This window comes from Paroedura picta, chromosome 13 (assembly GCF_049243985.1).
Source record: "Paroedura picta isolate Pp20150507F chromosome 13, Ppicta_v3.0, whole genome shotgun sequence".
NCBI classification, from domain to species: Eukaryota; Metazoa; Chordata; class Lepidosauria; order Squamata; family Gekkonidae; genus Paroedura; species Paroedura picta.
Genome location: NC_135381.1, coordinates 18,747,250 through 18,774,045, shown reverse-complemented (window position 1 = coordinate 18,774,045; position 26,796 = coordinate 18,747,250). Strand labels below are relative to the sequence as shown.

The window sequence follows — 26,796 nt, the reverse complement described above, 5'->3', positions numbered from 1 at the left end:
CTGCTGAGTCCTGCTTACAACGGCTCTCAGGTTGATATGAGGGGCCCTGCTAGGGCACAGCCATAGTCCAAAAGACTGAGCTCTGCCGCCAGATCCTTTGCATGTTATTCTCTTGTTGCAGGCTCTGAGCCTTCGCACTTTGAAGCCAGAGGAAGACAAAGGCTGTGCTTTAAAGCAGGATGCAGCACCCCCCACTGGATGCAGCAGCTTGTGCACACATAACCATTGCTACCTCTTTTCGTGCATCAGGTTGCATCTGCAATAAATTGGTCTCCATGATGCTGAAGATGTGTATTTATTTTTTTGCATTGCAACAGGCTATTGTCACAGTTATGTGAGATGCATTCTGAACCTTCCAAGGTGGCAGTAGAGATCCTTTCCCAAATGCAAGTGACATCTCCACAAAGCTTCAGAGTGATAAGGCAGGTACCTTTGCATAGTTGTCTCCTTCAGTGCCAGAAAAGCTGCCTCCTGGAGAGAACCATGGCTCAGTGGTAGAACATCTGCTCAGCATGCAGAAGGAGCCTGGGGCCTTCTGCATGTCCCAGCATTTCCAGGATAATTATAATGATGATGATGATGTGTTCCACTTAATATTTCTGGTAAGGCCTAGGAGGAGCTGGTCTCATGGCTTAAGTGCCACTCAGCGCTTAACACCCACTCAGGGCAGCTGTCCCACCCCTGAGTGCCTCCTCCTCCAACTGGCTTGCCTGTCTGTCTAGTGGCCATCCAATCTTCTTCTGTCCTCCACCCCTGACCACCCCCTCCTCCTTCCACTTTCCTCTGAGGCTTGCAGATCCCTGCTGCACAATAAAATCAGAGTCCAGTAGCACCTTTCAGACCAACAAAGACAACTATACACTTTACATGCAACTCTCTTCTGCCTGTCAATCAAGCCAGGTAACCAATCCCCTTTCTCAATGTTTTAAAGGTCCCACGATGCCTGCTAATATTTTTTAAAATTCAAATCTCCATTGAAACACCTATGTCTAATCATAGATGCATAGTGCTTATTGAATGCCACCCATTATGAAATCAGGTGTCTTAAGAAAAATAATCTCGTTCCTGATTTTAGGGATGGGGAGAACTTCAGAGAGGCATACTTTATGTGACATCTTTGGGGGAAATTTCTTTTTGGCTTTGCTTGCCTGCTTGTACTATTCGTTGCTCCAGGCAGTTTGCTTAAAAAAACAAACCTACCATCCCCGGGAGAAGGGAGAGGGAGGCGGGTACGAGGGTGGGACATTGGAGGCGGAGATAGCGCTACTTTGCCTCCTCACATTTCTTTGGCTGGTGGCCTGCTGGTTGCTCTCCTCTAGCGCTTTTTAGGTTGGGGAATCCACTTTATGCGATTCCCCAACTACCACTATAAAATGGAGGATGTAGCTAGACGTTTGCTGCCACGATGCAGGATGTGGGCAACGACATGTGAAACACCCAAACTGTAGCATCTTCAAAAGGTAAGCATTACGCTACATTAATGGCGTGCGGAATAGCCCTGCTGATTTGGCACTTGCTCTTTTGGATTCATCCAATAGGGCTGCCAACAACTTGGGTGGGAAATGTCCTGCCCCTTTAATATGCACTTAATGGGGATACTATTTCCCAGGTGATGTTATTTATTTCCATGCCGCAAAAAGCTTAACCTGCCCCTTTCCAGACGTTATGTGACTGTTAAAGGGGTAAGACATTTATTCTCCAGGATCTTGGCTACTCGACTTGGAAGCCTACAAGAAAGGGTAATGGGAAAGGTTTGCTCTGCAACTTTCAGCTTCTGTATAAGAGCTTAAGGGGGGGGGGGGTCAGAAGCTAGCCATTTCTTCAAATGCTCTCTAAATTACCTGCCCATAGCATCTCTACCCTGCTTCTTTTTCCTCTCTGCCTCCTGGGACTTGCCTAATTCAACAGCTGTCTGCTTCTTTCCTCAAAACCCACCCACCTCATTACACAACAGCCCCTGTTCCTTCTGCCAAGAGCTTTTCCCAGTGCCTGAACTAGGGAGTGTCTCAGACCGACTCCCCCTTGGATCCCTCCAGCACCTCCAAGTGGGAGCTGCCTTCTTGGAAACTTTGAGACGGTTGTTGCAGTAAACACAGCTGCTGGCTGGGGGGAAAGTCCCATTTGTCAGCCTTATGGACTGATGGCAAGATCATGTGGCAATCCAAGGAGACTTGGCTTGGTCTGTCGGCTATGCAGGTTTTAGGGTCTTTTCCCAGGTGAGGAGAGTAAAGCCTGAGTCATATATTTTTATAGCAGGAATAGGAACCCACAGGCAAGATATCCCTCACTTTGACCTCCCATCTTGATTTACAATGAAACTTTCCAGCACTCGGTGCCTAAAGCATCCACAGGCCCAGGCCCCATGCTGAGTCAATCATTAATATCTCCTTTTACAAATGAGGGGCTGAGAGCAGAAGCACAAGACTCCCTTGGTAGGAGATGTAAACAAGCCCACCGCAGGCCATGGCGAAACCTCTATCCAGTGAAATAGCCTAATTCTCAAGCATGCTGCTCTGTTGAGGGAAAGGCATGCCTCCCTATCTATACTCCCCAAAGAACGCCATGTTTTTTTAATACCAACTGGTTGGAGGTCCATGGCTCCAAGGAGGTATGTCTGGTGGCCAGACTCTGGCCTCAACCAGGGTCAGGAAATTTTCCGTCCTGGCCCCTACCTCCCAAAGCACATCAGGGCCCCATCAGAATAAGCACAAGGTATGTAAGACGGTACTCTTCCACCAGACTTTTGGGGGGCCAAAGCTAACATCTATCTACCCATTTATGGCCCTAACCACTCATGTTTATTTCTCTCTCCATCTATTTATTTATTGATCCACTCCCACATCATTGAGAACTTCTGGGAGAATTTTAACATCTATAAGAGACATTTTAAAATTTAACTTTACCTGTCTTAGTTGTGTATTTTATATTTTCTGTACCAATTGAGCCAGCTTGCTGGGAGGTCAGTCTAAGTATCCAACAAACTAAACTAAAATCAGTCCTCCCCTGCTCAAAGGAAGCCTGCAGGGAGGTGACACAGGCACACCGCTGAGCATCCTCATTTTGCAGGCCCTGCAGGCAAGACCCTACCTCTACATAGCTGGCAAGCCCCAGGACATCCACTAGCCACTTGTCCCTTCCCTGTACTGGTGGTCACAAACCCTGCTCTAGCCAGAAGCAGCCCCTTTAAAGAGCCCCTTCACAGTTGGCCTTCTGGAGCCAACCTGACACCCAAATGGGACTGCTGGTGGCTCAAGCCTCAGGTCCTGCCCTCTGCTGCAGCTTCCAAACATAGCGCTGCAAGAACAGCTCCCCACTTTATACACTCAGCCCCTTCCCTCCAGTCACTGAGCCACAAGTAGAAGGAGACACTCACTCCCCACCAGAGAATGCAGAGCGGTGCCAGCCATGGAAGCGGGTGTGGCATGGTGTGTGTCACCTGCATCGGCAAGGCTGAACAGGAGGGCTGGCAACCCCCCCCCCCACACACACACACACCTGGCTCAGTCCCAGCTTGCCTCTGCTGGTTAGAATAATATAATCATAGGCAATTTCTGCACATCAGTAAAAATATTGTTACGCTAGCTGAATGGTGTAGCACTAAATCATATTGCACCTCCCAGCCCCCCCCCCCTCACCTTTTTGCTATCTTGTCTTTGTCTGCCTTCTTTTCACGCGTCTCACCCTCCACATCTGCTGCTGGAAATGGCGGAAGAGAGCAATGCACCTTATATGCAACTTGCTTCCGCCTGTCAATCAATCCAGGCAACCAATCCCCTTTCTCAATCTTTTAAAGGTTCCATGATGTCCACTATTTTTTTTAACTTCATACTTCTCTGTTGAAATGCCTATGCATAGAATCATAGATGCACAGTGCTTTTTGAACGCCACCCCTTATGGGATCACAAGTCCTTTGATACTTTTAAAAATTAATCTCATTCCTGATTTGGGGGAGTGGGGAGAGAAAACTTCTGAGAAGCACGCTTTGTTGAATGGAATATTCTTTTATTTCTGGCATCGCCTACATGCTTGTCTGCCTATTCCGCACCCTATTAGTTGCTCCAGTAAGTTAGCCATTTTTAAAAAGAAATTCCTGTCCCCGGGAACAAGGGAGAGGGAGGCGGGTGCAAGGGCGGGATGAGGCAGGAGCCTTTAGCACGTTTGAGCCTCCTTACCTTCCCTCTGCTGGTTGCCTGCTGGTTGCTCTCTGGTAGCTCGGCTAAATAGGTTGCTGAATCCACTTTATGCAATTCCCCAACTCACACTTTAAAATGGAGGATGTAGCGAGCCGGTTACTGCTCAGACGCTAGATGTTGGCGACTTCATATGGAGGGGCCGGAATATAACGACTACATTAGGTAAGCATTTCGCTACATTTAACAGGTGCAGAAATGCCCATAGATTTCAAAGGGGCCTCCAGGGACATCTAGTCCAACCCCCTGTACAATTCAGGTACTCACAACTACCTGCCCACCCACCATGACCCCAATTCCATGCCCAAGTGACCCCTCCACCAAAAATCTCCAGAATCCACCCTGGCCTGGAGAAGATTCACCTACCATCACACAGTAGCAGTCGGCAATTCCCTGGGTTCCAGGAGAACAGATGCAAGGGAAACAGGCTGGTCACAATGGAACGAACCAGGTCGTGTGCCTCAGCTGCCAGCCATTCGCGGAGCCAGCACTGAAAGCTGCATTACCCTTGCGCTGTCAGCAGTGCAGAGTCAGTTTAGCCAAAAAGGACTAGACCAGAACAGAGTTGCCTCCTCTTTAAAATGATGGTGGCTGCTGATTGTAGCATACAAGATTGACATCTGGGCTTCAGCTACAGTGGTGATCCCCAGTGCGGCACCCACCAATGTGTTTCCTGGTGCCGGCTTCCTTTTTCCATAAAGAAAAAGCCAATCCTAGCCATTTTGTGGCATTGCCAATAATGTATTCTCAAAACCCCAGAAGTGCTCAATAAGGCTGGGAGCTCCTGAGCTAGAAGATTTGAAAGATTAGAAACCCAGACAGCCTAAATCAGGAGGCTTTTGGTCTGTGCTAAAGAAGATTTCCAGATGGCCAGATTTGTACCTTCTTCCTCCTCCCTACCCCATTTATTCTGCCATCCTAATCTGACTTCTAATCTGGCATGCCGGGTTCGATTCTGCGCTCCCCCACATGCAGCCAGCTGGGTGACCTTGGGCTCGCCACGGCACTGAGAAAACTGCTCTGACCAAGCAGGAATATCAGGGCTCTCTCAGCCTCACCCACCCCACAGGGTGTCTGTTGTGGGGAGAGGAATGGGAAGGTGACTGTAAGCCGCTTTGAGCCTCCTTCGGGTAGGGAAAAGCGGCATATAAGAACCAACTCTTCTTCTACTTCTTCTTCTTGGTCAGTCTGCCCATAGTGGTTCAGAAACTCCAGTTGGGACCCTCGCAGTTTCCTGTCACATTGGAGCCCTTTAAGGGGGAAAAGGTTGAACAGCAAGAAGATAATTGGGCTATAAATGTAATCTCCCCTGACTACCTTTAGCAATGTCTCAGGATTCACTTATCTAATAAGGAAGCTTGCATTAAAGGGAGCATTCCCGTTTACAGCCCTGTCAAATTGTGCAGAAACCTTGAAAGAGAGCAGGGGGGAAATTAAAGCAAAAGAGAATGACAACGCAGGAATACTTGAAAGTCACCAGATGCAAACAGCTGGCTCTTTTATGATATCTGAGGATGAGAGGAGCCGGCCAGGGCAGGAAAGAAAACTGGGTGGCAGTTGTGCCTTTTAAACTGGAACAAGAGTGGGGGACGACTCTGCACCACCACAGGGACTGGAATCTGGCAGCCTTCACACTGCTGCCACGCCATGCACTAGAGGGCAGCATGAAGCTGTCAATTTTTCAGCGTGGCACAACTACAGCTCCCTGCTTTTCCATGGCTGTTTGAAACACTCCCTCGCCCTTTCCAGTGCAGTAGCTGGGGGAGACCTGCACGACGGGGAGATAGGGTGGTATATTTGGGGGATGCGGAATTTTGCCAAGGGAAAATGGTGTGGAGGAACGGTTAAAGACACCCACCCCTCCAGGTCCAAAAAGTACTGCTACTCTCCGCACTGGGACGTGGAACAAGGCTTGTGCCATGGTTCGGGAACCAAATATAACGTGTAGCTCACCTTGCTGCTGCTGCTGCTGCCACAAAACATCCATTCATCTTTCAGAGGCCACCGGCTTCTTCATTGCTTTGGGAGCCACAGACCGCCAGGGAGACACTTCTGGAAACTGTATGTTGGGATCTGGCTGGGCAGAGGTGCTTCGGCATCCCCTCTGCATGCCTGCTCTACCCCCCTGCCTCTTTAAATGCCAATTGAAAGTGTGCCTTTAAAATGGAGTGGGTAGCTCAATCATTTCTTCACCCCTGCAGGTCAAGGTACTCAGGGTCTCTGATACAATTAGCTCTTAAGGAATAAGTCTTTGCTAAGCCTGATGTGAGTTTGTTTTGTCAGCAGTGCTGGAAGAGGCTGCCGCTTGCGTTGCCTCTTGAGAAGATTGTGGCGGATGTAAATTGAGTTCTCTACTCCCCTGCTGTGTCCCAGGGATGACCCAGGACAGAATTGGGGCTCTGGCTTCCCTGAGAGAGGACAGGGTTATTGGTTTGGTTCTGTAGGGCCCCAGAGTTCCTGCTGTGTGAGCCTAGGCCCCTTATCAGAGGGTTATCATGGCCAGCCTGGGCACCCTGTGTCTTTGGGGAGCTTTGATCCTCTTGGCAGTGCTGTTTCCTCTAGACTTTGGCTGGGGAGTAGGTCAGGTGGAGTCAGCTTCTGTGGGGGCTTCCTATGGAGCCCCTTCCCTACCCCTCATTCAGGTACTCCTGGACAAGGCCCCGCCGAACACCAGGCCGCAGGGCCGAAGCAGGCGTCTAGCCAGAGGGCAGCCCCTGCGCTACATGCTGAACTTGTACCGGAGTGTTGCCGACAGGCACGGTCGTCCACGTAGGAACCGGAAGCTGGCCACCAACACTGTGCGCCTGGTCAAGCCCTTTGCAAAGGCCCGCCAGCTTGGGGCAGGTGAGTTGCGTGAGTTGAATACTGTGTGGATGAGAGAGCTGTGAGGGAGGGGGCTTGTTCCCTGGAGGAGGGGTTCCTAGTTCTGTAGCTGAATTGTAAAAATTTGTTCTGCTGCTTTGGGAGCTCAGGGGTTTGGCCGAGTCTGTGAAGTCAACCAGCAAGCAATGTGGAACTGGCGTTTTAAGAGCAGATAAGAAAGAGTATGTCATTAATTTAGATGCTCATATCATGCTTTTCTCCACAGTGTAGCCGGTAGATGCAATCTGCTGGTAGATGCAATCTGCTCTTTAGACATCTTTCCCCCTTAAGAGGGCTGGCAAAAGCTCTCTTGGAAAGAACAAGAGGGGACTGGTGTCTTCTACGAATGTAGTCCTTTGCATTTAGCTGAGAGAAGAACTTCCAGAACTTAATGGTGACACTGTTTTTCTGAGTGAGCATACATCTGCTTGACCTGTAAGACCAGAAGCTGAGGCCTAGATCCCAGTTCTGATGTATTCTCGGTGAACAGTGTCAGGGTGCTTACTCTGATCTGAATTTATTAAAAGATTTTCTTTTTTGAAGACAGGTGCTAAATTGTAACTTGGAGCATTCATAAAACCATATGAACACATCAGCTTTTAGGAGTGGGGATAAACTCATGCTTACATGGTCGTGCTTTAAATATGGTTTTAGTGATTTGTTCTGAGGTCTAGCAATTAGAACATGCTAAATATCTATGAGTCCTTCCTCCCTAGGCTAGTGGCCACTGTGGATTCAAACATCCCAGGCTCCCAGGACACATCTGCTGTGTCCCAGCTATTGGCTAATTCCATTGCCATATCTAGGGAGAAAGACTCTGGCCTGTGCTTGTTTGTTTTTCTCTTTCTGGCTGACAAATATGCATGCGATTTTGACCGCTCGTTTATTCTTGCAGGTCCCTGGTTGGTCTGGAATCTGGACTACCGCCTGGAAATCCAGCCACAATTAGAGCACCTGGTGAGGGCCACTCTGGTGTATTCTCAGACTTTGTCCTTGGCTCAAGGCCAGTTCTTGTGCACAGCTGAGCTGCTGACCAGCAAAGAAGCCATGCTTCGGACCACCCTTAGCTTCACTTCGCCACGGGTTGGCAAGAGAAATGCTACTACCTTTTCAGCTAAAGACAGCTGGGTGGAGATGGACCTTTCCTCATACCTTCAGCCGTGGGTCTGGGCCGCCCAGAAGAGCCAGGTCCTCCATGTGAGACATGCATGTGCCTACGTGGGGCAGCCTTGGGGCTCCACCCCTGATCCTGGCTGGGAGGATGCAGTGTCCCTGAATGAACCCTTCTTGTTGCTTTACCTCAACGACACTATGGGTGGACTTTGGGCCAGGTTGGGGAGCTTGGGCTCAGGTGAGGTGCCCTTTGAAGAGGCGCCTCTCAGACCTGCTCAAACACGCCAGGTTCGCCAGGCGGGCAGTCTTGCCCTAGACCTCCCCAGCTACCTCCACACCAACAGCATCAAGAAGAGAGAATGTTCCCTGCATTCCTTCCGTGTCAGCTTCCAGCAGCTGGGCTGGGACCACTGGATCATCGCTCCACATTCATACCAGCCCCATTACTGCAAGGGCAACTGTCCCCGCATCCTGCGCTTTAGCTATCACTCCCCAAACCATGCTATCATTCAGAACTTCATCAATGAGCTGGTGGACAAAAGTGTCCCGCCTCCCTCCTGCGTCCCTTATGAGTACAGCCCAATCAGCATCCTCATGATGGAACAGAACGGAACCATCCTTTACAAAGTGTATGAGGACATGATTGCAAAATCCTGCACTTGTCGGTAGATCTCTTTGGGGGAAGCAGATTCCATGGGTGATGCTGGTCCCCATTCTGCAGCATCCCTGGAACCTCAAGGCTCTTTCCCTACAATCTTTGTGAAAGGATGACTTTGCATGATTTGTAATTGGGCTGCAATGCATGTCTTTAAATATCTATGCATTATCGCTTGCATTTTCTGACAGCTGCATCAGGAGAGGGTTCCAGGTTTTAATAAATGTGGTTACTTCTTTTTTCATCTGGGTCCCCACACTCTCCCTTCCCAGCGATACAATGAGCATGCAATTTCTCTGGGCTGTTTTACAAATGGATTTTTATTCACATGCTGGCAAAGTGTTGTCATTTTTTTTTTCTTTTAAAAGAAAGAGCCTGATTGGGGACTGTGTCGGTTCCCTAGCCCTGCCTGAAGGAATCATGGCCAGCTTTGCTATGGAGATGGCTGGATGCTGAGAATCTGTGGCTCTCTGCCTTGCCTTGGGAGATTGATTTGCTGCCCTTAAACAGCCTAAAAGCAAACTTCTCTTTGAGCGCGCTGAATTAATTGTATCTTCTTCTTGGAAAGCTGTGAATTTCTCTCCTTTGGGACTGGGGGCAGTAAATCACTGCTTGCTTGTGGGTCTACATGTTGGGGTTCTTGCTACCTCCTTTGCCCCAGGGCATTCACAGGAAGCAGCTGGTCTGTTCTGAAGGGAGAAAAACCCACCACTTTTACAAGCACTGGAGTGGGTTGGGATAGGTGAGGAATGAACTGTCCTTGGGAGATTCCCACAGGCTGCCCCACTATCTTCTATGAAGCCAGTGTGGGCCGCTGTGTGTCTTTAGGCTAATTCTTATCACTGCTGTATCACTGCTGCATGGTTTTCCTTGCCTCCTTTCTTTCTTCCCTCTTGCATTTGCCACCAGTCACCGCCTCTATTCTCTCAGTACATGAAGAAAGCCACACGGATGTCCTCTGCAATGCTGGGCAATGTAGCCAGGGGAACACTGAAGGCTTTACAAAAAGAGGGAAGTGTTGTTGAACAAATCCTTTATCTCTGGTACTGGAGTGTTTTAAGTCTCGTCCCAGGGAATAAGGAATGGGATGTCTCAACATTTTAAGCTGAAATTGGATGTGGCCTGGCGGGTGGCTGCCACGTGGCCTGTGGGCTGGCAAGACGTCTCTTCATCCCCGGCTAGCTCCACTCAAGCAGCATAGCCACTTCAGCTGCAAACAGCAGCCCCTGTCTGGAAATGATTGTCACCCCCCCTCCCCTGTATTTTAAAGCAGGGGTAGTCAACCTGTGGTCCTCCAGATGTCCATGAACTACAATTCCCACGAGCCCCTGCCAACAAACACTGGAATTGTAGTCCATGAACATCTGGAGGACCACAGGTTGACTACCTATGTTTTAAAGCACCTTGCTGACATCTGTACATCCACTGGCACAATGCTCAGGGGGGGGGGAGGTCTGGGGTTTTCTCTATCACAGCCCCTGAACCACTTAGAAGCTTGGCTTGGAGATTGGATTTTTTCCCTTGTAGGCTGCCTGGGACATGTTTGGTCTTAAGCCCTTTAACGTCCCTCAGCCTTCTGAAGCACATTGTAGCCTGCCTTGATCTGAATCGACTGCCAATAAGCTGGGGTTTCCTTTCTCTTTACTCCCTGGTATATTTAAAATGAGATTGTGTAAATAAATGTGGTTTCTTTTGCTAAAGAGGATTGTACTGTATTCTTATTCCTCAACCCTGATCTCAAGAAAGGAACCCTAGCAGGGAATGGAGGGGAAGATGGTAGGAAACCCAGGGTTCAGCCCTGCAGTCTTTATGAAGGAAGTCAATGCCTACTGATATATCACAGCTGACTGAAATGTCGGGGGGGGGGGGACTGGGGGCAGATTGCATGGCTGCTATCTACAGGCTGGGGATGGGATCGTGGGATATGTCCAAGGACCAAAAGAAGAGGTAGGAGTGTACATGGACTATTGCACAGGAGTGTGTGCATGTGCATGCATATGCAGAAACCAGGCATGTATGTTTAGTGAAACACCTAGGCTGGGATTGTGAAGGTGCCATAAAGGTAAGGACACAAGGTTGCGAGCAGTTAGGCTTGTAATTGAGATTATAAAATACATGGGCCAGTGTGATCATTTACATTGCAAATGGCTCTTCAAGCTCTAAACCATCTTCTGTCTAAAGCTTAAAAAGCACACGTTTGGGCTGTGCCCCAAGCGCTATAAGGAGGATGGGGTATCTTTCTGGGACTGGAAGCAGGAGGACTGATTGCAGCATGTCAGCAAAGTGCTCACAGGTATGTGGCTTGGCTGGCTGCAAGCCTCTCTTCCTAGAACCAGCCCAGCATGGTCAGTGCCCTGGGCAAAGTTTCCCAGGCCAGGCTGGAGTGTCAACAGGCCTTAGCCCTGACCCGAGCAGACCTCCTGCTTGGCGCACTTGCACAGCACAATTAAGCCAGTACAGCCCTGAGCTGAAAGGAGAGGGCGGTATATAAATATAATAGATAAATAGTTTCCTGCAGAGTATCTAACTTTCAATCCAGCTTGGTGTGCTTAGAATATTATAACAGCACAGGATGCATAGGCATGCACACCTGTTGCTGGTGGTCCAGGTGATCCTACCTGGTGCTTGCTTATGGTTCTGTTCAGTCTTAATATTCATCTAGAGCCAGCTGGGTATAGTGGTTAGGAGCACAGATTTTCTAATCTGGTGAGCCAGGCTGGTTCTCCACTCCCCCATATGCAGCCAGCGAAGTGATCTTGGGCTCGCCACAGCCTTCTGGTAGAGAAAAGTGACATACAAGAACCAACTGTTCTTCACAGTTGGTTGGATCCAATTGAAGGAGGTGGAGAAGGAGGTTCCTTCTTTCTTTTCTTCCCCCAGCAATCTGCTTTTTGTTCAGTTCATCCCCAGGGAACCCCCATGAGCAGAATGCAGAAATGGGGGAGGGAAGTGCTCAGCTCTGGATCTTGTTCATTAATGTCCTCTCACCATACGAACATTTCTGGTCCAAACAGGCTGCTGGAGAAATGAGAGAGGATCCATTAGAGGTGTTCTGAGGGTCATTCTTCGCAACTAACAACAACAACAACAACTCTACATTGTAAAATTCCTGGAGAGAGAGAGGTGGAATTGAGAGATGGTATATAGATCAGTTATAAATCAGCCTATAGATCAGTTATAATTCTAGGAGATCTCTAGTCCTCACCGGGAAGTTGGCAGCCCTAATTCACTCTGGCTGGGGAAGAGGTTGCAGCCCTAGTGGTGGCCAGGCTGGAAATGTTGTCTGATATGGGATTGGCTTTAAGAGGATCATTCTGGGACAGGCACTTTCTGTTCCCAGAGTCTTTGATCGCTCCCCATGTCTGTGGTTCTTTACCTACAAGATCCACCATGGATCTAACAGAGTCCACGCTCCAAAGGAGGACTGGTCTATGTAGTCCGGAGATGACCTGTAATTCCACATCATTCTCAGGTTCCACCTGGAAACTGACATGCCTATATAATATACAGTGAGACTTCTAAGCATTTATTCCGTGAGTCAGCGCTTACCTCGTCAGGTGCATTTAAGTGTTCACTCATTAGGCAAATGTATTTATTTCAGCATAGCTCTCTATGACTAAATTCCAGATCGGCAGTCCTGTTATAATCTACATCTTGCAGGTGAGAAGCACAGACTAAGAGTGACTTGCAAATTAAGACTACAGTGCAAATTGGTGGTAGAGGTGAGATTAGAACCCATGACTCTTCAGATCTCAGCTCTTACCCATCATGCTACACCAGCTCCCATGACTGCTATTACCATTGGCTGGCCTAGATAACCACCAAGGAAGTTCCTTTTTAACTCTGTAAGCCTCAAACTCTTGAATGCTACATATGCTACCAGGATGGCTTTTGCCAAAGAGGAACTTACCTGTGCACACCACAAACATAGCTACTTGCAAAAATGTCATGCAGACCCCGCCTACAAACCTGGGCGTCTTGCCTTGCTGCAGACTCAGCAGAACATGATAGCGGAGGCTGTGTCCACTGAGGAAAAAAGCAATTTGCAGAAAGGTCCCTAAAACAGTTTCATCTTAGGGCCTCTTCCTGTGAAACCTTGTGGCTTTAACCAGGGGAGGAGAAGGGCGGTGAGTGGAGGTGGAGACAGCCAGAGGGTGGATAAAAGGCCAGGGCAGAGGACTGCCTGCTCTGAAAGACTTGACTGCTGGTTTGTCTTAGGGAGGAGGTGGGACACAGACTTTGAGTCCAGTGATTTCAGCAGCAGCGGGGCAGTGAAGAGGCATGGCTTGTGTGTTCTCCTTCCATGCTCGGACAGCCCTGGTACTTGGGGTACTGCTGCTCCTTGCCCTCAGTTTCCAGCAGGTGAGTGAGTCGTGGCATGTCAGTGTGGGTGCCCTTGGATTGGGACTGGAAGGGGGCAAAGCCAGAGTATCTTTGGAGGAGTAGCCAGGAGAACCAGCTTGGTGTTGTGGTTAGGAGCGCCAATTTCTGGCAAGCTGGGTTTGATTCTGCGCTCCCCCACATGCAGCCAGCTGGGTGACTTTGGGCTCGCCACAGCACTGATAAAGCTGTTCTGACCGAGCAGGAATATCAGGGCTCTCTGTATATGCTTGCTACACTAGGGAGCAGCTGCAGCAACTAGCCTGCTCTGAAGTGGGAAAAGTATGGCTCTGAGCCCTTCCCTGGCTCACTGCTTGGTTCCTTCTACAAAGCAAATGTGGCATCCCCCATGTGTGTTTCTCCCATGGGTGGGAGAAGGATTTAGTCTAATATGGTGGATTTATTCCCAGGGCCACCCCTTAATTTGCTCAGTGAGGCTGCTCCCACAGGGCCAGGATTCCCCTTTGGTGCTGGGGAAATGGCAGCGGCAGGAACCCCAGCAAGAGAAATGGTGCCGATAAGGGTACGTCTTTCTAAGATGTGGCCTTTCATAGAGAGTCTGCTTGGTGTAGTGGTTGGGAGTGGCAGCCTCTAATCTGGAAAACTGGGTTGGATTCCCCAGACTTCCTCGATATGCGGCCTGCTGGGTGACCTTTGGCCAGTCACAGTTCTCTCAGAGCTCTCTCAGCCTCACCTGCCTCAGAGAGTGTCTGTTGTGGTGATATGAAGGATATGCAGTTCTAAACCACTTTGAGACTCCTTCAGGTAGTAAAAAGAGGAGTTGGGGGGGGGAAGCTGTACTTCCTGTCCAGTGGGCTTCTTAACACATTTGGACACCGATCTTTCTGGAAAGGCTGAACCAAACCAGGTTTGAGAAAGCACATGTCAAGGATGGGGAAAGGCGGTAAAGAGGAGGATCAGACGTTGTGTGGATGTTCTGCTTGCCTCCTTCCTGCAGTTTGGAAGCTATTGACATTCTGCAGGGCCTGCAAGATGGAGCTCTTCCACCAGGCTTTGGTCGAGGCCGGGTGTGTGTGTGTGTGTGTGTGTGTGTGTTTGTGGAGATCCTGAGGTGATCGATCTGTGGGTCCCGCCCTATGTTAATTTGCCAAGCTTAGATGCTGGCCAGTACATCTGATTGCACATCATGTTGGCAGGATATGGGTGGTGGGATGGGAATTAGGGAGTATTATATGATTTTTGTCCGCCATCTTGTTGCTGTTCAGTAGTTGTAATGCAGTTTTATGTTTAATTGGGGGGGGGGGGAGAGTATTGATTTTACTGTTTTACTGTATTGGGCTATTGTACCTTTTTTGTAAGCCGCCCCGAGCCGACATGTTGGGAGGGGCGAGGTATAAATTCAATAATAAATAGATAAAATAAAGTCAAGGTAGAGAAAATTCTCTGCATGGATGGAGCCTGTAATGGGGTACAACCATTGCTTATTACATCTTCTAAAAAGCTACATACTTGTACTTGGAGCTCAGTCCCAGGCTCATTTTAAATACCAGTCCTAAGATCAGGAAATAAGCACAAAGTCTTCCACCTTCTGAACATGTGTGGAATATCTTTCTCTCCCTGTCACGCAACCATAAGAACTATCTGTTCTGGCAGGGTTTGGATTAAAGATTATCACTCACAGGCCCAATGCTTGGGCTTCCTGGATCCTCCAGTTTGCATATTAAAGCTCAAGCAAAATTAGCCTTAAGCCTTATTGCATTGGCAGGCTGATGAGGAAGCAGCCAGCAAGTCCTAGAGGGAGGGAGGGGAGGTCATTGTAGTGGGAAACTCATGAAATATGTGGAGAGGAGAACCAGATCAGATGGCCAGCAGAGTGGAGAGGGCTGAAGGTTGTGGGCAGTTAAAACCATGAGTGGTAGGGTTGCCAGATTCCAGGTGGTGACCAGAATTTCCTTGATTACAACTGATTTCCAGGCAACCGAGATCAGTTCACCTAGGAGAAAATGGCTACCTTGGCAGGTGGATTATCTGGCCTTATACCCCATCGAAGTCCCTCCCCTCCTTCACCTTCCTCAGGCTCCACCACCAAAATCTTCCAGTATTTCCCAACACAGAGCTGGCAATCCAAATGAATGGGGGTATAACCACAGAGAAAGAGAAGGGGTGTGTGTGTGCGTGCATAGCAAGTTGATGAAGCACAGGTTTGCTCTGAGAAGTTGTCACCAAGTCCACCCCCCTCTTTTGTGGTCCCTCCTTGCAGGTGCCGGCCATGCTTGCCGGAGGCCAAGCCTTCACTGGGCAGGAGCTCCAAAGGGCCTCTGCTCCCAAGGCAGCTTCTGCCAGGTGGCCCTTCCTTATGCGCAGAACCTCACACTCCACTCCTTTGTGGAGGATGCTGGGCAGCAAACCCCTGGGTGCCTTCTGCAAGCGACAGATGGAGTGCAGCACCCACACCTGCCGGTAAGTATGGGGCATCCGTCTCCAAGAATGAACAAAAGGGAGGTTTTTCCAAGGCCAGGGGAGTGGGATTCCACCTGGGCCTGCCAGTGGCATGGCAGAGATCAACAGGAGACTGGGGGAGGGGAAGAGTGGAGACTCCCAAACTCATGTCTGTGCTGCCTGCCTCTCTCCTAGGAACGGGCACTGTGCAGACCCTCAGGTCAGATCCTGAAGAAGGACTTTGCAGGATGTTCCAGGACGTTGCTCTCCTTCCTCTCTCAAGGACTTCAGATGGGGAAGTGCTGAAGACTGGCATGCAAAAGGCGTTTGGGGCCAGGCCTGGCACATTTGGCCCTCAGGAAGCCCCTGAGACGATACTGAGCTACTAAGCTTGGCAACCTTGATTGCACCTTTGAGGCCAGGCTTTTTCAACCAGGGTTTCTGGTCAGCCCTGGGGTTTCCTGATGTCCCTGGAAGGGTTTACTGAACGGGTGGGGAGTTAATACATTTTAAGATATTTTTAAAATTTGTTAAACATTTATCAGGTGATATGACCATATATGGTCATGTCAACCCACCCACCTTTCCCAAGATGACCAATGGTGGGCCTGGCGGGGGTGGGAAGGGGAGGGGTCCCTGGTGGGCATGTATGCCGCTATGCTTCCCAACCGTGTTCTGCATGACCACACAACTTCTGGGGTTTCTCGAAGCCTGAAGGATGTTTCCGGGGATTCTCAAGGGTCAAAAAGTTTGGGAAGGCTGGTCCAGAGGAACAATACCCAGCTAGAGATAGCAGTGGCCTGGTTCAATATAAGGCAGCTTTGTATGTTAACAGCTTTTGCTGAAAGAGGCAGATCCTTTTGAGCTTAGTGTCTACAGCTAGTGAACTTGCACCTGGTAGGCTCTGGGTGCCAAGGATGAGGCTAGCTGCTTGCCTGGATTTGGAAGGTGGAAAAGGAACAATTAATCTCCCAAACAAGACAGCTGTCTTTTCCTGACATAGGGCTGAAGAGGAATCATTTCAGCACTCTGATCTCCCTCTTGGATGGTGCACCACCATTGCCAGGGGCCCAGGGTGGGACAGGGTAGGAGTGGAAGCCAAGAGCAGAAAGTCTTCATTGGGAACTCTGCAAAGGACAGTGATCTCAGAGAGCAACTCCAGAGGCAACACGCCCTGGGTTGCAGGAAACTCCAGCCATGAATGCGTTCCCATCATAGGATTTGCCCTCTGGCGGGTCAGAGTCCTGTCTCTGTTCCCTGCAGAATAAACAGAGCGAATTCCCAGGAGCATGCTGGCACAGGGTCTGCCAGGACAGTGCCCTAGAGAGGTGACTCCACTGACAGCCCCGCTGAGCCATGGGTGAGAACATGCTGTGCAACAGCCTAGCCATTGTGTGTGTGTGTGTGTGTACACATTACAAGCTCTTGATGGCCCAGAATGGGACAGCCTGTAGCAAGAGCCTGGCCAAGAAGGACAATTCATTTCCCCAAACATACCTGTCAGTGCCCCATCAAGCTGCTCGGAAGAGGTGATACTCAGTAAGGTCTGAAACAGCTGTGGGTCTGTGGTGTGGGGGCTACAGCATATCGATGCCATTATAAACCAATGAGGAGGGTCTCCAAATCCATATTGGGAAATTCCTGGTGATTTGGGGTAGACCCTTGGGAGGACACGTTTTGAGGAAAGGGGGGGAAGGATCTTGACAGGGTATAAATGCCACACGGACCAACCCCAAAACTTCCCTTTTTCTCCAGGGAAGCTGACGCTTATGGTCTGGAGCTCTTTTGTAAATCCATAAGATGTCCATGCTCCAACAGGACGTTGGCAACGATACCTAAAACAGTAGCCAAGTATGTTCTTCAATATGTACTATATTTAAAATAAGTGAATGTTCAAATTTTTTTCAAGTCTTCAAGACATCTTCTTTAAGCATCCTGTGGATTTAAACTAGGTTGGTCTTGAATGTATTTTTTGAAAAATAGAACAGTAAAACTTGGCTTTGCTAGACTGGCCATCTGAGCACATTCACTGCCTAAACAGGCTGGGAGATACAGAGAGGCACTTTTTAGGTTGAAACACAAAGGAATCTGGCACACTTCTTCCCGGACAATCCCACCCAGAGTCACTCCCACAGGCTAGATCAGGGGTGGTCAAACTGTGGTCCATGGACTACAATTCCCATGAGCAAATGCTGGCAGGGGCTCATGGGAATTGTAGTCCATGGACATCTGGAGGGCCACACTTTGACCACCCCCTGGGCTAGATTGATCCTGTTACCTAGGCTTCATGGCATGCATCTGAGGAAGTGGGCTCTCTCACTCAGAAAAGCTTCTGCCACAACAAGACTTTTGCTCCCACAGCCTCACAGATTCCGTCTGGCACTTTTTAGAAGATGATTTGGTTCTTATATGCCGCTTTTCTCTACCCAAAGGGGTCTCAAAGCGGTGTGGTGAACTCCCATTTCCCCGCTCGACATACCATTTCCCCTTTTCTTCATACCACTGATCTCCCAAATCCTCCCAGAGGTCTTTTTCCTGCTCTGGCTTCTCCTGCGGCACTTGAACCCTCCCCCCTCTTTCGCCTGAGCTATGCATTTCAAAGGCTCTAGGTTAAATAGCAGCAGCCGGAAAGCCCCTTCACACCTTCCTCCCATCAGGAGATACCAAAGGCTTTGGTGATCCTGTGTTAAAGCCCAATTCCTTCAGGTTCCCACGCCTCTAGTATAAAGGCTGGCCACGCCGTCCCTCAGGATCTCTGTCAAAGGCTGTATTGGTGAGCATATGCAAAGTATGGACTCTGAACGCTGACTCCTTCAATAAATGACTTTTACTTAAAGTTTCGACTCGAAGCCCAAGAGTGAGTTTGCTGGGTCTCTACGCCTTGGTTCCTGACCAGCAGCTAAATCGCCTTCCCTCTCCCCAAAATGGACACCCTGTGAGGGAGGTGTGCCACCTAGTGGCTACTTGCATTAGGAACGGATATTGGAGCTCAGTCAGGGAGATTTCATGGGCTAAAAAGTCCCAATCCTAGGGGTTGCGAGAGCAGTCTTAGCTGACAGGAACTATGCCTGGTCTTCTGAAGTGTCCTTAGGAAGGACTTCGTTATTTTATATTTTGCTTGGCCTAATAGGAGGTATTACTACATGGCTTTGTTTTTGGATTTTAGACCAATGGAAAATGCAGCCTCAACTGACAGTTGAAAAAAGTTCAAGTCCAGGAGCACCTTTGCAAACAACATTTTATTCAAGGCTTAAGCTTTCGTCAATTACACTGATATTGAAGTTATCAGTCCATACATATATAGATAGAGGGTGAGTAGCAAATTAGCATACAGCATAATAAAGGTGTTTAACACATGCAAGGACTAACCTGGAATAAAAACTTAGTTTTATGGTCAAGGGCTTGACAGGGACCTTGGTTTCCTAACTCAGTAGAGGTGCCGAAAGCTTGCATACCCCACCCCTTACAGATGTTCATTTGTTCCTCTATTGTCCCATATTAGATTTGATGTTTCTTCTACTCTGTTGTTAGTTGGCAGTACCTCACATCTATTCTAGGTGAATCGATTTCTTTATTCACTGACTTTCCTTTGGCTTGATTTTGGTTTATTCCTTGCAATATATGCACTATCAATTGTAAGCACCATTGAAATTTTTGGCAGTCCTTGGAAGAGAACTAAAAATTGATAGGCATCTTCAATTGACTGACTGTGTTATTTTACAGCTCTTATTTTGGTGATTTTAGTGGTTGCTGTACATATCTTACATTTAAGGAATGAGTGTGTCTCATAATCAGACCTCTGAAGAAGGCCCTACATGCATCAGGTCTATAGTTGATATATATATTGCATATTACACTGTACTTGCAATAGCCTATTGACTGTGTATGTATGTTTTTAATTTTTTAAGTTTTAAAGTTGTGCACAAAAGCCATATAATGTTGTAATTAACTAATGTTATACAGACGCTCAATTTTTTGAGGTCCTGACTGTTTCCAGTTGGGTTTTTGTGGTTCTTGTTCCAGTTTTCACCCCACCACACACACACACATACCCTACCTTTGGCTCTTATTGGATTTTGGTTTACACAAGCTGCTCTTTATTATATCTCCCCTCCCTTACTGTATATTTACTCTAGGTCGATGGATATACATTTCTACCCAGCTGAGGAAGTGAGCTCTGATTCACCAAAACTCATGCTGAAATAAATTGAATTACTGTTTAAGATGCTCCTGGACTCCTGTGTAATTTTTTGCAAACCATAACTTTGAATAAAGGCAGTTCTCTTAAACTACAGCAGGAGTGCCCAAACTTTTTGACCCTGCTGTGGGCACCTTAGGAATTAACACACAAGGTGGTGGGTGCAACCACAAAATGGCTGCCATAGGAGGTACAGCCAGCCAAAAACGGCTGCCACAAGAGTTGGAGCCAATCACAAGATGTCAGACAGTGAGGTCATGCATACCTCTAGTAGTGATAGTGAGGCCATGCATGCCTCTTCAACATTTTTAGGCAGAATGTGGACCACCAGCTGGGCAAATGCTTCAGACAGGATGCCTTTTAAAATAAACATATTGTTTAAACATATTTTCTTGCATACAAACAGCTTATCTTCAGTCGTGCTATCAAAATCCTTGTGCTGTACTGGCAGCTGCTGCCAAAGTAACTTAAAAAAAAAATTGGTCAGCCAATCAAATCTACAATGGTCGAACAGAAGCTCCACCCACTTTCTAAAAAACTCTTGGTGGGTCCCATTATGCATGGGGGCCCCCAGTATAACAACTACCCAAACTTTGCTATGAAGACTGCTAACAGGAGTTATTGCTTTTGTGGATGGTCACCTTCATCATCTCTGATTATACTTGAATTGTACATATGGATGTCACACCTACGTAAGGATGAAGACAGAGGTCCTGTGGCTGGGTAGGAAAGGCCCAGATGAGGAAGCAACCCTCCCTACTCTTGACAGCATACAGCTTCAGGCAGCTCACAGTGTCATGAATTTTGGAATAAAATCAGAATTCAGTCCCTTTAAGATGTGCCAGTTTGCAGCTGTGCTCTGTGTTGAGATGTCTTCTGTTCTTTTTAGGAGTTTCTGGAATCCCTAAAACTATTACTATACATATTATTATTATTATAAATATAATTATACATTGTAATAATGTATAAAATTTCGCAGAAAGGAGCACCTCTGAGCCCCAGCCCTCCAATCCCTCAGGGTACCCCGACTCTTTACTTCCCTCTAGTGGCCTTAGCAGGCACCTGGAGCAGTTCCACCTCTCTCCAGCAGGGGACCACGCGTACAATCCCGGCTGGGGTCTAAAAATAACAACTCTAAAGAAAACAAAGTCCAGAAGCACCTTTAAGACCAACAAAGATTTATTCAAGGCGTGAGCTTTCGAGTGCAAGCCCTCTTCCGCCAAGGCGCTACTTAAAGGTGGTCTTAAAGGTGCCACTGGACTCTGATTTTATTGTGCTCCTTCAGACCAGCACGGCTACCCATTTGAAACCAACTCTAAAGAAGTAAACTTCCGTTTAAGTGCCTTTCGCGGGTCCTGTCAGATGCCTAGCTCAGAAGGTGGTGAAGGCAGCGATCCGCCCCTTCCCGCATGCAGGAATCGCCTCTCTTCAAGAGTGAAAGGCGGCTCGGAGTTTGCTTTGCCGAGGAAAGGAGCCTTTCCCCCCCACCTTGCCGGAGAGTCGTTAGCTATGGAGCTGCTAGGACCGCCCAAGAGGCTAGCTTAACCCTTTCCCACCCGGGCCGCAAGCGAACGCATCCTGCCCTTACGACCATCACGTCGGGGGCGTTCGTGGCGAGAGCGGAGGGGTTAAAGAGGCGGGGCCAGGGCGCGCGGGGGCGAGTCCTTCGCGCGAGTGTCCTTATTTCATCTCTGCGGGCGGAGAGAGCAGAAGCCGGCTGCGGGGTCCGTCCTCGGCCATGCGGAGCAGGAGCAACTCTGGCGTGCGGCTGGACGGGTACGCCCGGCTGGTGCAACAGACCATCCTGTGCCACCAGGTGGGCGAATGCGCCACCCGTTGGATGCCTGCCTGTCTGTGTTTGGGTGGAGGGGTCATCTGAGGTAGCTGCCTGCTTGGGGCTTGGTCGGGATCGGACCCCTTCCGCCTTCTCATTCGTCCCGAAAAAGACGCGTCGGACGGGGGAGTGCCGCAACCGGACGCTGCTGAACCCTTCGCCTGCAACTTGCAAGCGGCTTTTCGCTCGCTCCGTTCTTCGTCTGCCGCCCTGCTTGAAACTCCCCGGCCCTTTGGGGACTGCGGAACGGCAAAGCCCGCAGGAAGGGCGTCGAGCGGCTCCTTCCAGGGGGGCCCGGGGCCAAGCGAGATGCTCCACGGGGCGAAGCTTGCTTCCTGGCGCCGAGCCCCGGCCTCGTAGGCGCTTTTGCAGACCCCGATAGCCTTCGCCCGGCGTGGGCAACATGCGGGTGCTGCTGTGTCACCCAGGCGGGAATTAACGTCTTCTTTAAGCTGCCGCACAAGTTGCTATTAATATCTGGTCCCCCCTCCCCCTTCTCTCGACGGGGGCGTTTTGAAAAGTTGGGCTGCGCAACTCCGCCCGCCCGCCCGCTCGTCAGTTCTGGCTTGGGCCAGGGAAGCGTGGGGTAGTCCCGATGGCGCATGAACCCCATCTCATGCATGGCCCCAGAATGCGAGTGACCTTCATAAAGGTGCTAGTTGTAAGAGAGAACTAAAGGAGCAGTCCGATAGATAGATAGATAGATAGATAGATAGATAGATAGATAGATAGATAGATAGATAGATAGATAGATAGATAGATAGATAGATAGATAGATAGATAGATAGATAGATAGATGCTGGCAGGGGCTCATGGGAATTGTAGTCCATGGACATCTGGAGGGCCGCAGTTTGACTACGCCTGGTCCAAATGCTCCTGTGTAAGTGGGCTGACTTGGATAATAGTGATCTAACAGCAGTGGTCTGACTCTGTATAAAGCTGTTGTCCAAAAAATGCTTAGTTGGAGTTCCTTGCCTTCTTTTACCCCTGAAGCTAAGTGGTATATTTTGTACAGACTGCAGAGGTGTGCGTGTATGAGTGTATTTGCCCTCCCCAATTCTGCCATGATGCTCACTGTGTCATTTTGGCCCAGTCCCAGATGCTCGCCCTCACTTACCTTCCAGGGTTGTTGTGAGGATTGAATAGGGACCGGAGAACTATATATATCACTTTGAACTTCTTGGAGGAACAGTGAGATAAATGAATACAGCAGCACACAGCCGTTAACAATATGACAACCTGCTAAGTATGTAGGTCATTCGTATGCTGATGAATTTTGGCATTTCCTAATCCACAAGCTATAGCAAGGCATCTGCCTTTCATCTTGCCCATTGCGGAGGCTGGTCTCCTTTTCTGGTCCCCTCTACCCAACCGGTATCCTAGACTTGTGAATGGCAGAGTCAAGTAGGGGTTGGTCTGAAGCAGCAGAACCAATTTAGAATCCAGTGGAACCTGTAAGACCCACAGAGTTTTATTCGAGGGGTGAGCCTTTGTGTGTAGGCACACTTCCTCAGATACACTGTCATGGGATGGAAGGAATCAGTTCAGACATATAGAATCATAGAATAATAGAGTTGGAAGGGACCTCCTGGATCATCTAGTCCAACCTCCTGCACTATGCAGGACACTCACATCCCTATCGCTCATCCACTGTAACCTGCCACCCCCTTGAGCCTTCACAGAATCAGCCTCTCCGTCAGATGGCTATCTAGCCTCTGTTTAAAAATTTCCAAAAATGGAGAACCTCCCACTTCCCGAGGAAGCCTGTTCCACTGAGAAACCGCTCTAACTGTCAGGAACTTCTTCCGGATGTTGAGACGGAATTTCTTTTGAATTAATTTCATCCCAGTGGTTCTGGTCTGTCCCTCCAGGGCAAGAGAGAACAACTCTGCTCCATCCTCTATATGGCTCCCTTTTAAATACTTGAAGATATAGACAGAGTCCAGTGGCACCTGTAAGACAATCAGACTTTTATTCAAGGCATGAGCCTTTGTGTGCAGGCAAACCTCCTCAGATACAGCGTCATTGTATCTGGCAGTTCAGATAAGGCTGTGTGAATGGAGGAGCTGAGGCTTCTCAGCCCCTGGCAAGACCAAGGGGAAGGAGAGTCTGGCTGGGCATTTATGTAAGAAGAGCCAGGGCTGCTGTTTACAGCCAAGTGGGCAGCCCTCCCCCCCCCCATAGTTGGCACAGTCCTTGTGCTAGGCTTGCTGTCTGTTCCTCTGAGCAACATGCATGGTTCTTCCTGGCTGAGATCCAGACAAAGATCGTGATTCGCCTCCATAGACTAATGAAGCCAAGAGGGGCTCTTGCAAGAGGGAGAGGGGTTGTTCCGGAGCAGCCCACTACTGCTTGGCAAGAGGGCCACAGAAAGGGGCAAAAGCAGTTCTGGCTTGTTTTTACGTTTGTTTGTTCACTCACAAGTTCTGCGTATCTGATGCTTGCCTAGCCTGTGTTATCTGTTTGGCAAGCAGATGAGATCTCAGACATATTCCTCCCCCCCCATTTAGGATTATCTAGGGCACAGTCTGTGCTGATATCTGTCTCGTCTTGGCCTCTGATGTATCTTAAATTTTCAAGAGGGACTCCTTAGGATCTCTTGTTTAGGAGTAGCTGATTACTATTCAGTGAGCCTGAATTTGCTCTTTTGCTAAAGAACACCCTAAAAATCTGATCAAGATCCATCTGGTCTAGTTTCTTTGGTAAGAGTCAGCATGCTGTGATCTGCCAGAAACGGCTCCCGCTCTGCTGGGACTGCCAATGGGTCACCACACTTCCCTGCCTCCTTAGTGTGATTGTGGCATGAAAGAGATTCTCCAGTCTCTCTTGCCAGGCTCATAGCTAGCCTTTTTGTGATGCAATTGGCCTGGAAGGACACAGGACGAACCCATCCATGCAAAGCACCCTGGCTTTTGTAAAAGCCTCCACAGTCAAAAGTGCTGCAGACTTTTTCTTTGTAGCAGAAGCTAAAATTCAACAGAGATGCTTGGAATAGGTGGTGGGCGGATCCCGCCCAGGTTGCAGGATGCCCTTAGGACCACTGCAGCCATTTGGAAACCTCACTCGCTTGTGTTACTGTGAGGCAGGATGGATTTGAAAGCCATGGTATTTCCCTGCAGAACCCAGTGACGGGGCTGCTTCCAGCCAGCTGTGACCACAAGGATGCCTGGGTCCGGGATAATGTCTACAGCGTCCTCGCCGTTTGGGCCCTGGGTTTGGCGTATCGCAAGAATGCAGACCGTGATGAGGACAAGGCAAAGGCCTATGAGCTGGAGCAGGTAGGGCTGGCATGGGCTTCTCGCAGTTGGCCCTTTGGTAAGAAGTGGTAAAGGTTCCGCAGAGGGAAGTAGCATCGTGTTGAGTGCCTTGGGCAGGGTGTATTTATTTATTTGCTTCATTTATACTCCCTGTTTCTTCTCAATGTAGATCCAAAATGTTTTATGCTGCTCTGTTTTATCCTCACAGCAACCCTGTGAGGTAGATCTCCTCATCGGTTGCTTCCTCTGGTGCCCTTTTCAGGGGAGGGTTGAGCTGGAATGTCATTTGAGCAGGAATGCTTGTTTGCTTGAGTGGCCCTGTGCAAATGTTTCAACAGAAGAAGGACGTATTTGCCCGAGCAGCTGTGATCACAGGCAATGCCAGCTCTGAGTCCCTTTGTCTACACAAGGGTGTGCCCTGCCATGCTTTACCTGCAATTAGGAGTAACTGTATGAGGCAGGCCTTAGCAGGAGTCAAACTCTAGAACAGGGGTGGCCACTGTGGCTCTCCAGATGTCCATGGACTACAATTACCATGAGCCCTTGGCAGCACCATGCTTGTAGGTGCTCATGGTAATTGTAGTTCATGGATATCTGGGGAGCTGTAGTTTGGCCACCTTTGCTCTAGATTAATGTCCCCAGACAATTAGATGAGAGCAAAACACCCCACTGGGTCCAAGTAATAGTTGGACAGTGGTATCTTGGCACTGCTGTTCTAGTGTCTCCAGTGGAAGGAGCAAAGACACCCTGGGGCCTGGTTTGGACCATGTATTTCTTTTAACTTTGTTTTTTGTGCATGGGGCTGCTCCCAGTAGAGACAATATGTGGGATCACTTGTTTAAAACATTTTTATGCCACCTTTCCACCTGATCAGGGTCCACAAGGTAGCACACATTTTTTTAAAAACATTAAAATGTTAGAAATACACAAATGATGAAATAATTCCAAGATGAGTTGGTTTTTTATAACCTGTTTGTCACTACCCAAGGGAGTCTCAAAGCAGCTTACAATCACCTTCCCTTCCTCTCCCTACAACAGACACCCTCTGAGGTAGGTGGGGCTGAGAGAGCTCTGACAGAACTGTTCTGTGAGAACAGCTCTAATGGGACTGACTAGCCCACGGTCACCCAACTGGCTGCAAGTAGAGGAGGAGCAGGAAATCAAACCTGACTCTCCAGTTTAGAGCACACTGCTCTTAGCCAGTATACCAAAAAACCTAGGTATGCCTGGGGATATGCCAGAGGAAACAAACAAACAAAAAGTCTTTGCATGCTGGCAAAAGACACATTTAGATGGAGACCAGTGAATCTCCTTGGAGAAGAAGTTGTAACGTTTTGTTTTTAATCCAGTGTTCTCTGGTACAAGGTAGGAGGGGGGCTGCTCTGGTTGCCCTGAGCAAGGGATTGTACAGGAGTGGCCATTAATTGGCATAATGATCTGACGTCTCCCTGGTAATCTTACTTATCTCCCCTGCTTATAGGAACAAGTATGTACTTACAGTGCGCAGGCAGGAGTCCCTTGACCAACCCTGCACCCTGGGGATGAGGCCAGGTTCATTTTACTCCAGTGACTAGACATTCTGTCCCAGCAAAGGCTTTTGGGCCCTGAAATTGCCAGAATTATCAAGTACCCTGGGCATTACCCTTTCTTTCACAACAGCTGTAGCTGGCCTGCTGCAGCCCAGCAAGTAAATGCCAAAGAGAGCGTGAGCCTCAGCTCTGGTTACAGCCTGGGCCTTGCAAAAGGTCACCAGCAAGCTGAGCAAGCACCCGGCCCTCTGGAAAGTTTGCAATTGGCTCTTCTTCCTTTCCTCTACGCAGAGCGTGGTGAAGCTGATGCGAGGCGTCTTGCAATGCATGATGAGGCAGGTACGGTCTTAAGTATCCACCTGTTTTCTGGGTGTGATG

The 26,796-nt window shown here is 48.9% G+C and overlaps 4 protein-coding genes across 5 annotated transcripts in view; 3 read left to right on the top strand and 1 right to left on the bottom strand.

Moving 5' to 3' along the window:
* SHROOM4 (shroom family member 4) overlaps positions 1-3,656 on the bottom strand; it is a 40,162-nt gene extending 36,506 nt beyond the window's left edge. Inside the window, exon 1 of the mRNA XM_077309438.1 lies at positions 3,636-3,656. The gene's annotated coding sequence lies outside the window, so the exon portion shown is untranslated. The remainder of the gene's footprint in view (positions 1-3,635) is intronic.
* A 2,711-nt stretch (positions 3,657-6,367) lies between these two features.
* On the top strand, positions 6,368-10,520 carry BMP15 (bone morphogenetic protein 15). Its single transcript, XM_077308603.1, has 2 exons — positions 6,368-7,034; positions 7,948-10,520. Exons 1-2 carry the CDS (start codon positions 6,686-6,688, stop codon positions 8,832-8,834), a joined length of 1,236 nt encoding a protein of 411 aa, XP_077164718.1. The 5' UTR covers positions 6,368-6,685; the 3' UTR covers positions 8,835-10,520.
* A 2,502-nt stretch (positions 10,521-13,022) lies between these two features.
* On the top strand, positions 13,023-19,827 carry LOC143822881 (uncharacterized). The gene is made up of 3 exons (XM_077308590.1): positions 13,023-13,182; positions 15,422-15,621; positions 15,796-19,827. The coding sequence occupies exons 1-3, from the start codon at positions 13,102-13,104 to the stop codon at positions 15,830-15,832; spliced, it is 318 nt and encodes a 105-aa protein (XP_077164705.1). The 5' UTR covers positions 13,023-13,101; the 3' UTR covers positions 15,833-19,827.
* A 1,638-nt stretch (positions 19,828-21,465) lies between these two features.
* Positions 21,466-26,796, top strand: part of PHKA1 (phosphorylase kinase regulatory subunit alpha 1) — a 30,411-nt gene continuing 25,080 nt past the window's right edge. For both annotated transcript variants that reach the window (XM_077307739.1, XM_077307738.1), the window contains exons 1-3: positions 21,466-21,614; positions 24,752-24,910; positions 26,710-26,757. In XM_077307739.1, coding sequence (XP_077163854.1) covers positions 21,537-21,614; positions 24,752-24,910; positions 26,710-26,757 — 285 coding nt within the window. In that variant the 5' untranslated portion in view covers positions 21,466-21,536. The remainder of the gene's footprint in view (positions 21,615-24,751; positions 24,911-26,709; positions 26,758-26,796) is intronic.

Coding starts and splice junctions, on each gene's coding strand:
- BMP15 (XM_077308603.1), top strand. CDS start 6,686: ATGGCCAGCCTGGGCACCCTGTGTCTTTGGGGAGCTTTGATCCTCTTG. Junction 7,035..7,947: donor GGCCCGCCAGCTTGGGGCAG/GTGAGTTGCGTG, acceptor TTATTCTTGCAG/GTCCCTGGTTGGTCTGGAAT.
- LOC143822881 (XM_077308590.1), top strand. CDS start 13,102: ATGGCTTGTGTGTTCTCCTTCCATGCTCGGACAGCCCTGGTACTTGGG. Junction 13,183..15,421: donor TTGCCCTCAGTTTCCAGCAG/GTGAGTGAGTCG, acceptor CCCTCCTTGCAG/GTGCCGGCCATGCTTGCCGG. Junction 15,622..15,795: donor TGCAGCACCCACACCTGCCG/GTAAGTATGGGG, acceptor CCTCTCTCCTAG/GAACGGGCACTGTGCAGACC.